This window comes from Tricharina praecox, assembly GCF_024521635.1.
Source record: "Tricharina praecox strain CBS 144465 chromosome Unknown BZA05scaffold_6, whole genome shotgun sequence".
NCBI classification, from domain to species: Eukaryota; Fungi; Ascomycota; class Pezizomycetes; order Pezizales; family Pyronemataceae; genus Tricharina; species Tricharina praecox.
Window position 1 is genome coordinate 131375 of NW_026250408.1, and position 13008 is coordinate 144382.

Consider the following 13008-nt stretch of genomic DNA (forward strand, 5'->3'; position numbering starts at 1 on the left):
ATTCCCCGCGACGCCTTGTCGACGCCGTCGGTGGGATGTGCTGCCCGTCCAGCTGCTTCGAGCAGCTTCCAGTTCCGCCACCGGAATGTTTTCTTCCGCGCTGCTCTCTAGCCACATCATGAGCGATCCGCCATCCCACATTTCCTGCTTTTTTGTTTCCTCTAGCTCTACGCAGCTAGCTCTACGCAGCTTCTTTCTCGCTCCTCTAGGTACCATTGGTCTACAAAACTTTCTAGAAACCACCAAACATCCTCGTCTGCCCGCCGTTCGCACTTGCGGCTCTTGGCGAGCTTCCAGGTCTGGACCCAATCCCACCCAGTCCCACTCAGTGCTCACAACCACGAATCATGACAAAGTGGCGGTATCTAACCAACCTTTCATTGGTTTGTAATCACCGATCGCTGTGGCGGTACCAAGGAAGTAATTATTCGCCACAGTCTGCTGGTCTGCTGCGGACGCGAGTGCTAACGTGTGAACGCCGTCATTCTCACGGTACTCCGGTATCTCCCCACTACGCAGACCACGCCGTATCTACATGGAAAGAGAAACCATGTCCCCCGCCCCCATCGCCACGAACCACGATCTGTTGCGCGCAGATAACGGTCACCACTTCCCATCCCCATCCCCGGAACCTGAAGCGGAGTGGAGTGGAGTGCGATCTGGTCTCAAGCCAAGTTACCAGCTAAGCGGCCAACCAGCCCAGTCACCAACCAGCCAAGCGGCCAAGATCCAGCACGGAGCGGCGCCGCCGTGGAGCCAAGTGATTCCAGCGTCAGCCAAGCGGGCCCGTCGGGCTCGGCTCACTTGGCTGCGTGCTGTTTGATGCTTGCTGGCTTGTTGGCTTGTTGGAACGGGAATTTAGAGCCTTGGACCTTGGGGAGTTGGAGCTTGGGAGGTTGGAGCCTGGGAAGTTGGGGGGCGCGGAGGTGAGCTCCGTCGCGTTGGCTTTGTCTTTGTATCTGTCTTCGGCGGATAACTGTTCATCAGCATCAGAGAAATGGGAAATTGTTTCTATGGGGCGGAAGTATCGTGGATTTACGGTTCGAGGGACTAGTTTCTCCGCAAGTGTTTCCGGCAGGATATTGTTAAAATTGGCTATAGACTATAAAACTGACCGAGCGACATCAAACGACTCCGTGGCGCAATGGTAGCGCGTCAGATTCCAGACCTGAAGGTTGCGCGTTCAAATCGCGTCGGGGTCACTAAATCTTTTGTTTTTGCTCTGCTCTCTTCTGTTTTTGTTCTTGCTTCACTAGCGGTCGGGGTTATGGGAGCGTGTGTGAATGTTGATGGTGGGGAGTGTAGGGGGGCGAGAGTGCGCATCCACCCGGATCGTTGTGGTGACTCTACATAGCAGCACAGAAGAATAGATTGGACGCGCGGATCCGGAGATGTTGGCATGAATAGGCTTCCGTGAATAAATTTATACGGTGGACAGTGGAGACCGAGTGCTGTCGGCGGGGGAGTAACCTTCAGTAGCACCTTGGGCTACTCGTAACCTTCGGCAGCACCATGGGGCGAGTAACTCTCGGACCAAGAAGTCTGAAGTCCAAAGTCTGAAATCTACAGTCTGTATATGAAGAAAGATCTCGCCGCTGGTGTGATTGTTGCGGTATGGAAGTGATTGTCTCTCCCGTCTACCCAAGTGGGTATTTCAACACCAGCTTTTGGCTACCTATGGTACAAAAGACTCATGGAATCCGTGGCTCCCCGCTGTGTGCGAGTACATCGCTCAAAATCTAAAATCTAAAACACATGGGCGAAATTGAAACTAAAACAGAATGATATATGTCCGGTATTTAGAGTACCATCTTCCTCACGAGTCTCTGACTCGAAATGTCTATGGCTACTTCCTGTCGTTTTCCGGTCGGCGTGCACGAGTGAGCCGGCTAGAATCTAGACACGAATCCGTTTCCATCAAGAATTCGACCGTTTGCTTGCTAGAGTAGAGTAGAGTAATTGTGGATCTCAGCGAAAACGACGGAATCGCGGTCGCGGGTGATGATGGTCGGGTGATGATTCGTGCTTCAGCTTCCGTCAAGCAGCAAGCAAGCACGTGTATTTTAGCTTTACATACTCTGGAAAAATACATTCCTCACTTCCACCTATGGTTATTGTAAGGCGGTGATTGCCGGGAAGTAGTAACTTGGAAGTATGAAGTAGGAGGGTAGAGATGTGGTGTCTGAAGGCGGAAGACGGGAATCGAATGGTGGTGTGGTGAGGAGTATCGATAAGCCTTCGGCGGAAGAACGGGAGGTGCCGATACATAGTAGATCCGTACATAGATATGGTGTATTTTGGATATTCCAACAGCCGGTGTTGGACTTGTCACGTGTTGGAAGATTATATCGAAGGCGATCAGAGATGTGAAGTGTATTGCATTGTACCTATTGGTATGTAGTACCCAAGTTACGGGAAGAAGAACTATTCTAATATAGACGGCGTGAGGTAGTACCTAGGTAGGTTCCAATCCCTCTGAGCCCAACCCCAGCCCCAGCCACCTCCTGACGTTCGTCTCTCCGCTGTCTCATATCCTCCGCCTCAGATCCGTCGCCGCCCTGTCTTCAGCAGCGGGCCTGGCAGGCTGCTAGGTAAGTACAAGGCATGTACCTAGCAGTTACCGATAATCGACGTCTTTCCTCCTCCGATGCTAGATGTCGAGGTTAGAGAAGGAGCGGACGACAGAGCAGGATCGGAGTAGGCAGGTACTCAACTGGTTCGGATAAATGATAAATCCCCGCCACTGGTGAGCGAGGGCATGATATGTAGTGATTATATCGTTGAAGTTGTCGTCGCATTGGATAGTGAAGCGAGAACGCAGCGGCCAGCAGGTTATATCTGGTGAAGTAGGTTGCGCGGCCTCGCCCACCAGTGACCGTAGCCCAGGCTTATGCCATGCTGGAGTTAGCCTGGTATGGTCAGCGCCGCTATAGTAAAGACAACGAACTCAGTCCGGCCAGCTAGGTAGGTACTTACACCGTTCTTCGGGCTAGCTGCCCCTCCCGCTTCCCGCCCCGCCCCCCACCCCGGGACCTCCTGTGTCTGCAGCCGCAGCACCACTGGGGTGCATAATGGGTGTATGGTGCAGGGGCGGGGCGAAGATGGGGAGACTGAAGCGACTGGGTAGCCGCCCATCTGCGGCCGCCGGCACGCTTGATCAGCGGCAAGTAGTTGTGTTGTGTTGTGTTGTATTATGTTGTATTATGTTGGGTTGTGTTGTGATGTGAGAGAAGGAAGAAGTGGTAGGTGGGGAAGAAGTGATGGGAGATGAAGACGGTACGAAGAGCGGGTTGTGGGCCGTGAACTGTGGTCCGTATGTGACGTACATCACGATTGTCGAAGACTGTACGAAGGGTAGGGTTGCGGCCCTTCCGCCGAGCTTTTCGAGTAACTATGCCGAGCCTCTACGCCGACTAATCGAATCCAATTCCATAATAAAAGTTATAAAACTAGGACGGTCAGCGCCAGTGAGCATAGCAATATAAAAGTACGCAGTGACGGCTTGTTTAGCAGGTTCTCGAGAATTGGCTTGCCTAGTAGGTACTCTATTCGAGAACGATATCGGCATAATTCACTGATCGCACCGGGCAGTGACGGGTGTAGTAGGTGCTCGACAGGTTCGACGATCCGCTGCCAGATGGCCGGAGGGGTTCCTCCCGGCTCGAGTGCTCTCGCGTGCGCCGCCTGTGGGTCTGTCCACCACAGAAGTTAGCCGTTCACATTTTGACTACTTACATAATAGTGGACTTCGTTTCCGGTGTCACGGTCGATCGACTCCGTGGACACGATGATGTCAGGAATTGGCGGTGGTGGTGGCGGTGGTGGTGGCGATATCCGCGCCTGCGTCTTCCGCTTCCTCTCCCTCTACCTCTCCCTCTCCCTCTCCTTGTGCACCCATCGCACTCAAAAATTGCGCTCAACCATCACCTTCATCCACTCATCCTCTCCACTCGTCCTTCGATTTTCCGAACGCGCCGAGTAGGTACATACCGGTTGTCAAACTTTACGGCGACGTTTGCACGAATATGGTTTGCACGAATAAGGTTCCGCGGTGGACGAGTGAACGGCCGTGGTGGACAGCTGCGACCGAGTGTCGACGAGCACATGATTACGCGGCAAACTTTACGCGGCAAACTTTTAGGCGGCACCTCATAGAGTAGAGAGAGGCCTCGCTGCTGATGATACTTTTGCTGTGTCGTATCAACTACCAATGCTCTGTCGTGCTATGTATTCGTGTATTCCAGCACTGGCTAACTCAAGCCCATCAACTAACCACCGGCGAGAGAACATCAATTTGTTGCGCACCAAGAACAGACATTCACATGTCATCGGTCATCATCTCCCTGTACAGGGCACAGCCACAGTATCCTGCTGCGCGCTCATGTTCTGCCTTTCCTCCTCCACCTCCTCCTCTTTAGTGATGCAGCATATTTACCTCGCCACGCTGCAGCCATGCACGCGAGTGATATCGCATGCAGAACAATACCTACCTTAGTAGATACTCGGGAATCCGGATTTCACCTACGAGCCCATGTATCGTAGGATACGTAGATACATATTGAGCAGAGCAATAGACAGTGAAACAGTCTATTGATTTATCTCAGCTAAGGCAATGCACATACTCTACTACGAATCGCACCGCTACCAACCCTCCAACCCTCCAATCCTTTATATGACACGACTCCTCCACCGACCACCCACCCAAACCCCGAATGAATTCCTCTCACCGACCCGCTCACGTCGTCAGTGGACTTCCCTATCACGAGGCTTGTAGAGTCGGCTGTAAGCTGGGGGTATCCGTCCGCATATCGCCAACCCCGCCAACCCCGCCAACCCGAGAACCATAGCTACTACTACCTAGCACTATAGTGCAATATCCTCAGCCCGCCTACCTCCACCAGTGACCATATCTCATCCGACCGGAAAGCCGTCCCATGCGCCGTCTCACCCGCCGCACTAGCCAGCGGCCAGCAATCAGGGTGGAACTTTACCTATGGACTTGATGTATTTTCGATATTCTAACAGCCGGTGCCGGACACGTCACGGGTTGCACGATTATATCAAGGCAATCATAAATGTGAAGTGTATTGTATTGTATTGTAGCAGTATTGGTACATATGTGGTATGTTATGGGAAGAGAAACTATTCTAATATTGATGGCACGACAACCGTCAACACGACTTCTCTCCTCCGGTGCTAGATGTAGAGGTTAGAAAAGGAACAGACGACAGATCACAGGATCGGAGTAGGTACTCAACTGGTTCGGATAAATGATAAATCCCCGCCACCAAGGCCCAAGGTCGATTGTGTTACTGAGGATGTTTGTATCGTTGTAGTTGTTGTTTTGTTGTGTTAGAAGCGAGAGCGTAGCGGCCCGCAGGTTGTCTGCGGTGTGGGAGGCTGCGCGGCCTCGCCCACCATACCTAGCCCACTCGTCTGCCCAGGCAGGCGTTCACCTGGTATAGTCAGCGCCGCTATAGTAAACCCGACCAAGCAATCCGGCCAGCTAGGTAGAGGAAACACTTACGCCTTTCCTCGCGGGAAGTTCAGTCGGATTGAGGCTCGCGATCGATCTCATGTTTGTATTCGGCCAACGCTCTCGGATAGCTCTCCGAAGTACGCCAGCTTCGGCCCCCTCAATCCGCAGGATTCTGCGGACACCATTCTCTATTGCATGCCCCAGCCCCCCACCCCCGCGGGAAGCACCGCTGGGATGCGATTTCCCAGGGCGCAATGGATCGTCGAAATCCATTGGGCGCAGCCTGAGTGGAGCTGGATGAGCTGGAGGAGCAGGAGCAGGAGGAGGAGGATTATGGGGTCGATATAGACGTGAGGTATTGTTGTAGTTGTATGTAGCTGTCACGGTTGGCGTGGTTGTCGTGATTATGGTGGTCGTAGTTGTCGTAGTTGCCGTGGTCGTATTATTGTATTGTTGTGTTGTATTATTATGTCCTATCTTTGCTGTTGTAATGTAAAAGATGTGAAAGAAGGAAGGAAGAAGTGGTGGGTAGGGAAGACGGTACGAAGGGTGGTTTGTGGACCGTGGCCGTGGCCGTGGCCCGTGTGTGACGAACGTCACGAACGTCAAAGACTGTACGGAGGGTAGGGTTGCGGCCCTTCCGCCGAGCTTCCATGCCGAGGTTCTGCCTCGAGCTTCTATGCCGACTAATCCAATTCAATTCCACAACAAAACCAAGTGCATAGGATCGCAAGAGCCAGAGTGAGCATACCAGTACGTGCCGGCTTATCTAGTAGGTACTCGAGAATCGGCGTACATAATCCATTTATCCCACCGGCGGCCGGTGTACCCGATATAGTAGGTTCGGGGGGATCTGCGGCGCAACGCCTATATACCTACCGTGCATTATCCCAACGCGGCCGTCGGTTCTTACACGGGACCTCCGAATCTCCCAGCATCGTACTCACGAGTCACTGTAATGTCATACCTAGCGAGCATGTCTGCGCCGCTTCCCTCAAAGCTTAGAGATCCGACAAGACATGTAACATGTATCCAGGTATCTACATGGTACATTATCTCCGCAGCACGGGTGATTGTTCATGAGTGGCTCTGTCCAATGTGTAAACTCCAGAGTCCAGACTCCAGAGATCCAACAGGACATGCGACACCTCTTTGCAACGCGGGTCATAGTTCATGGTTAGTCTACCATACCTAAGTATGTAGGTACTATATAGATGGGTGGGTAAGTAGCTCTGGGCTGTCGGTGTTTTGCCATGCGTTCCAGTCACCTGTGTGATATCGTCGTCCTGTACAATGACCACCGCGTTTCCTCCCAACGAGGTCTCTCCTTGTGCACCCATTACACTCTACTACCGGTAGTACCTTAACCTTCATCCACTCCTCCTCCTTCCACTCCTCCTTCATCCACTCGTCCTCCGATTCCCCGAACGCGGCGAGGCCGGTACCGGGTTCTCCAACTCAAGCCTACCTACCTCCTACGTAACCTGCCTACACACCGGCTATCAAACTTTAGACGCCCGAAGACGCCCCGAGACGTTTGAACAAATAAGGTTTCGTGGTGGACGGTGGACGGTGGACGGTGGACGGGTGGACGGGTGGACGGCCGCGACCGAGTGTCGACGAGCATGTGGTGACGCGGCAAACTTTAGGCGGCACCTAATTAAGAGGGAGGCATCGCTGCTAATGATACTTTTGCTGTTTCGAATCAATTATCGCTGTCGTTCTATCCGTATGTCACAACACCGGCCAACTCAAGCCCATCAACTGACCACCGAGCTCTGCCCCGCCAACATCACCAGATATCACTCTCAACCACTCTCTCACTCTGAACCGCAAATCTTCAGTTTTCTAGATAACGTGAAGCGAAATGAGTTCCATTCCTGTGAGCATCGCCTGCTCCAACTTCCCAGTACGCCCCCCTCTCAGTCTTTTTTGCCTAGCTCCCCAGCCCTTCTCTGTTTCTTTGTACCTTGCCTTCAGCCTTCCACGCTCCATCCCCCCGCGCCACCCTGCAGGCCAATGTCGCCAATCCCCCCAATGCCCCCCCCCGGGGACCTCCTATATCCGCGGCCACCATGTACTAGTATCCGGCAGCGATAGAGTTTCCGTGGTGGCCGCGGCCCGCAGCACCACTAGGGTGCATATTGGGCATCTGGTGCGGCCTTCTCCAACTCATTGTTCGGATTCGGATTCGGGCAAAGTGTTTTGGTAAAGTTGCAAAAAGATCTTGGATCCATTGGCACTTTTTTTTTATTAAAAAAAGACACCGTCAGCATTGAGAGTCCTGTACAGCCTGCAGGAGCATTGAGGGTGTCGGGTAGTTAATGTGTCGCGGGGTATAGGCCGGAAAGTCAGGAAATCATGAACTTACGTTGGTATCCTCGCGCGCACTATGCACCGGACCTCCGCGAGCTCTTTCATCAGCTTCTTGGTGACGCTGGTTTTCGTTGTTGTTGACCTGGTTGTTGTTATTGTTTTGTTGTTTTATTATTGTTTTATTATGTTGTATTATTGCTGTTATGTGATGTGAAAGGAAGAAGAAGTGTGGATGGGGAAGACAGTACGAAAAGTGGTTTGTGGACCGTGGACCGTGGACCGCGGACCGTGGCCCGTGGCCCGTATATGACGAACGTCACGAACGTCGAAGACTGTACGAAGAGTAGGGTTGCGGCCCTTCTGCCGAGCTTCTACGCCGAGCTTCTACGCCGGCTAATCGAATTTCATAATAAAAAAAGGACCGTCAGCGCCAGAGTGAGCATAGAAGTACGCAATGCCGGCTTGACAAACTACAGAGTCGAGAATCGGCGTACTTGATAGGTTCGACGATCCGCTGCTGATCCAGCCACTCTGCATACACATATCACATCACATCACATACAGAGGCCGAGAGCCGTGTGCATACGTCTGTAGAGTAGCTGGGGATCCACCTGACTCGAGTGCTCCCACATGAGCCGCCTGTGGGTCTGTCTACGATAGAGGTTCGCCGTTCGCGAATTGACTACACAATAGTGGACATTGCTTCCGGTGTTGCGGTCCATGGACTCCGTGACTCCATGATATCGCGAATTGGGGGTGGCGGTGGTGGTGGCGATATCCGCGCCTGTATATCCCTCTTCCTCGCCGTCTCCCTCTACCTCTTCCTTTCCCTCTCCCACTCCTTGTGCACCCATCGCACTCAACAATTTCAACCTTCACCTCCATTCACTCGTCCTCCAATTCTCCCAACGCGGCGAGTGCGGTACCGGTTACTCTAACTCCAACTCAAGCCTACCTACCACCTCCATACCGGCCGTCAAACTTTAGCCGCCCGGAGACGTTTGCACGAATAAAGTTGCACGAATAAGGTTCCACGGTGGACGAGTGGACGGCCACGACCGAGTGTTGACGAGCATATGGTTACGAACATATGATTACGAGCATATGGTTACGTGGCAAACGTTAGGCGGCACCTCACACAGGTAGAGAGAGGCCTCGCTACTGATGGTACTTTTGCTTTGTCGAATCAATCATCTCTGTCGTTCTATCCGTATATTTCAACACTGGCTAACTCAAGCCCATCAACTGATCACCGAGCTCAACCACGCCAACGTCACCGAAAATCACTCTCAACCACTCTGAACCGCATAATCTTCAACTTTCAACAACGGGAAGCATAGTCTAGATACCTAGGCTGCATGCGAAATAAACTGAAGATCTCTCTCTCTCTCAACAACGGGAAGCGAAATGAATTGCATTCCATTCCTGTGTACGCCACCTGCTCCAGCTGCCCAGCACATCCCCGCTCGTATCGAGGGCGAGGATGGACTGAATATTCGCCCGCCGTCGCCGTGTATGTGCAGTGAAGGATTGCTGGTACTGGTACTTATGGATGTGATGAATGCAATATTCCAATACCTAGTGTTGGACATGTCACGTGTTGGAAGATTACATCAAGAGCGATCAGGGATGCGAAGTGTAATGTACTTATTGTATTGGTATGCTGGTATGCTGTATTATGGGAAGAAGGACTATTCTAATATAGACTGCGTGACCACCCCCAACATGACTTCTCTCCTCCGGTGCTAGATGTAGAGGTTAGACAAGTCGCGGACGACAGATCATAGGATCAGAGAAGGCAGGTACTCAACTGGTCGGATAAATTATAAATCTCCGCCACCAAGGCCCAAGGGCTGTGTTGTGGATGTCATAGTTGAGTGCAGACCCTTACGGTCGTTACGGGGGTCCCACATTCCCTGGAACTGCGCGAAGTGCTTGAGGAACGTCGGGTCGGTAAAGAGAATGTCGTGTAGCAGCCGTCTTCGTCGACATGGTGGTTTCTTTGGTGCCGCGGGGTGGCATCGTGGCGTGAGGTGCGCTGTGCGAAAGGCTTTCGGATGTGTGTTGGTGGTTGGTTTCGGGAGACGTTGGAATTGGGTTTCCAGCTCTGGCTCATGCCCAGGCTGGCCGTCACCTAGTATGGTCAGCACCGGTATTGTAAACACAGCCAACTCAGTCCGGCCAGCTAAGTACTTACGCCTTTCGTCGGGCCCGCAGCCCCCCCCGGGGACCTCCTATGCTCCCGGCCGCAACACCACCGTGGTGGATATTGGCTGTGATGTGCGGCCTTCCCCATCTCATTGGTCGGATGACTCCGACCAATGAGATGGAGAAGGCGGAAGGTGGAGGGGCAGGGCGAAGAGGTAGGGCGAGAAGCGAAAGGATATCCGCCCGCCCATCGGCGGCCTGCTTGATCAGCGGCAAAAGGTTGTGCTGTTGTGTTGTTGTATTGATAAGTTGTGTTGTGTTGTGATGTGAAAGACGGAAGAAGTGATGTGAAAGGAAGAAGAAGTGGTGGGAGGGGAAGACGGTGGGAAGGGTGGGTTGTGGACCGTGGACCGTGGCCCGTATGTGACGAACGTCACGAACGTCGAAGAATGTACGAATGGTAGGGTTGCGGCCCTTGTGCCGAGCTTCTACGCCGAGCTTCCGCGCCGACTAATCCAATTGAATTCCACCATAAAAGTTATAAAACTAGGACCGCCATAGCCAGAGTTAGTGAGCATAGAAGTACGTATACGCAGTGCCGGCCTGCCTACCTAGTACCTACTCGAGAATCTGCGTGCTTGACAGGTTCGGCCCCGGGGATCCGATCCGCCGCAGATCCAGCCACTCTGCATGCATGCACTTCACTTCCGGTGGTGCGGCCGGTGTACTATATAGACTCCAATGTCCGGCGCGAATTGGCAGTGGCGGTGGCGGTGGTGGTGGGGATATGATATATCCGGTTCTACATATGATTCTCCCTCTTCCTCTCCGTCTTCCTCTCGTTGTGCAACCATCGCACTGAGCCTTCTCATTGGACACAATCTTCACCTCCGCCATCCGCACATCGTCCATCGTCCATCCTCCATCCGCCCCGAGTCTGGTATTACTACCGACGTACCGTACCGGCCAATCCAAAGCTCAATCCTACCAGCTACATACCCAGTAGGCAGAGAAAGATGTCAGGACTCTACTCTTGGGTGGCGGTGGTGGAGGTGGATTGATGTACCCATTACCCACCTACGGTATACAGCTACAGAACTGTGGGATCGAACATGGCTCATCACCCGATATCATAGCTATTTACAGGTACTTGTGTCTGCCACTCGGGTCTCTAGAGATTGTCCACGGCCAGTACATACACTCATAACTCATTCGACAACATACATCGCCAATATACATCCCCTACTCAACCCCAATAGCCTGCGGATTCCAAAACCGCATCTCAGGATCAACCCTCCTCTTAATGCTCAGGAGCCTCTCATACTTCTCACCATAATACAACCCATGCGCCACCTCCGCGCTGTACGTGGGATCGACATAATTCGGGTAGGCCATAAACTGTGTCTCGCCCTGGGGCTCTGTAATACTCCTTGACAGCGCGTCCATAAACTCGATGCCCTCAGCGGGATACGGCCCCGTCTGCGCCACATCCGAGATGGAGTACAGCTGCAGCGTGAAGAACGCGGTTCTGCCCGCGTAGCTGGCGCCCTCCGCGTCCCCGTTACTGATCCGCGAGTTCGCGCCACCGTATAAGTCGGCGATGACCCACCACGGCACCGGCGCATCGGTAGCATCCGCGACGAAGCCGAAGAAGCTCGCCAGACTCGCATTCCCCAGCGCTTCCGGCGTTACCACGCTCTTTGCAAAAAACGTGCCGTGCTCAGTGTACTCCTTCGGCTGCGGCAGCTGCCCGCCGTTATTAAACGACACCAGCGCGTCGAGGTACGGCAGCTCCTGGACGCCGTGCACGGTATCTGCCGGCCACGCGGCGAGCAGCGGCGCGATGGTGCTGTCGAACCCTGCGCGGGACCCCCAGAACACGCCAGAGACGAAGAATTGCGGCCCGAGCTCAATAGCGGGAGTGCGCAGGAACAGGCGCACGGCGAGGTTCGACGGCGCGGAGTGGGCGAAGCCCTGGGTGGCGGCAAAGATGGCCGCTTGTGCGCCCGGGGAGGTGGAGGAAGGGAAGGTGTAGTTGTATACCACGCCGTTGACGGGCGCCGCGAAGGTGCGGAAGCGGAAGGACGTGACGAGGCCGAAGGAGGAGCCTGCCCCGCGCAACGCCCAGAATAGGTCCGCGTGCTGCGTGGAGGAGACGCGCCGGAAGGTTCCGTTCGCAAGGACTACGTCTAGCGACAGGATCGTGTCCAGTGTTGTCCCCCACATCCGACTGGTGAAGCCGAAGCCGCCGTGGAGGGCATGGCCAGAAATACCAACCCTATACCAGTCAACCCAGCCCACCCCCCCATCCCCGCACTGCAGTAGGTACTCACCCAGGACACAACCCATGAGGCAATGCCCTCCCTGCACTCTCAAACAAATACGTCGCAATATCGCCCAACCTCCTCCCCGCCCCAACAGTCGCCACCTGGGTCTCCGCATCCACCTCCAGCGTCCGAAAGCGTTTCATATCGACAACCAGCGAGCCATTTTGTCCACCCAGTCCAAACGCAGCATAACTATGGCCGCCAGAGCGCGCGGCAACTTTTGCGCCGTAGTGGCCTGCGCAGACGACGGCCGCCGAGACTTGCAAGACTGTGGTGGGGACCGCGAGCGCCACGGGCACGTAGGGGAGGCGCAGGTTGAACGGGAGGATTGCGGTGGTGAAGTTGCCGGCGGAGGCGGGGGAGGAGGAGGAGGGCGTGAGGACTGGCACTGAGGCGGCGAGGAGGCATTCTGGCAGTGTGGTGTGCGCCGCGGCGGAGGCGAGGAACACAAGCTGCAGTAGGAGACGCATGGCGAGATGGCGATACGAAACGTGGGGAGTCCGTAACCAGGTCGCTGGATGTGGCTCGTTAAGTACCTGTCCGAGGTGATCAGGCAGAATCAGTGCGGAAAGTCGGAAGGCGAGATCAGCCTGCTATACAGTAGTAGATGGGATGTATGTGCATATCGTATTTATGTCGTGACGTTCGCATTCTCCTCATACATAGCAGTCGGCTGAGTTCCATCCCGCAGTCGGTTGTCTCTCTCTAAATGCCCCTGACTTACTTTGCTGTATGTAT

General features: G+C 54.0%; 1 protein-coding gene and 1 non-coding gene across 2 annotated transcripts; one reads left to right on the forward strand and one right to left on the reverse strand.

Moving 5' to 3' along the window:
- The first annotated feature begins 1130 nt into the window (after positions 1–1130).
- On the forward strand, positions 1131–1202 carry BZA05DRAFT_t98. Its single transcript has one exon. It is a non-coding gene; the product is annotated as a tRNA-Trp (tRNA).
- Positions 1203–10960: 9758 nt separating this feature from the next.
- Positions 10961–12977, reverse strand: BZA05DRAFT_472080 (uncharacterized protein). The gene is made up of 2 exons (XM_051487992.1): positions 12277–12977; positions 10961–12221 (listed from the first exon to the last, which is right to left on the reverse strand). The coding sequence occupies exons 1-2, from the start codon at positions 12738–12740 to the stop codon at positions 11186–11188; spliced, it is 1500 nt and encodes a 499-aa protein (XP_051341470.1). The 5' UTR covers positions 12741–12977; the 3' UTR covers positions 10961–11185.
- Positions 12978–13008: the final 31 nt, after the last annotated feature.

Bases quoted from the DNA above. Each gene is read 5' to 3' on its own strand.
- BZA05DRAFT_472080 (XM_051487992.1), bottom strand. From the start codon at position 12,740: ATGCGTCTCCTACTGCAGCTTGTGTTCCTCGCCTCCGCCGCGGCGCAC. The intron at 12,222-12,276 runs GTGAGTACCTAC...TGACTGGTATAG, and splicing joins CCTCATGGGTTGTGTCCTGG to GGTTGGTATTTCTGGCCATG.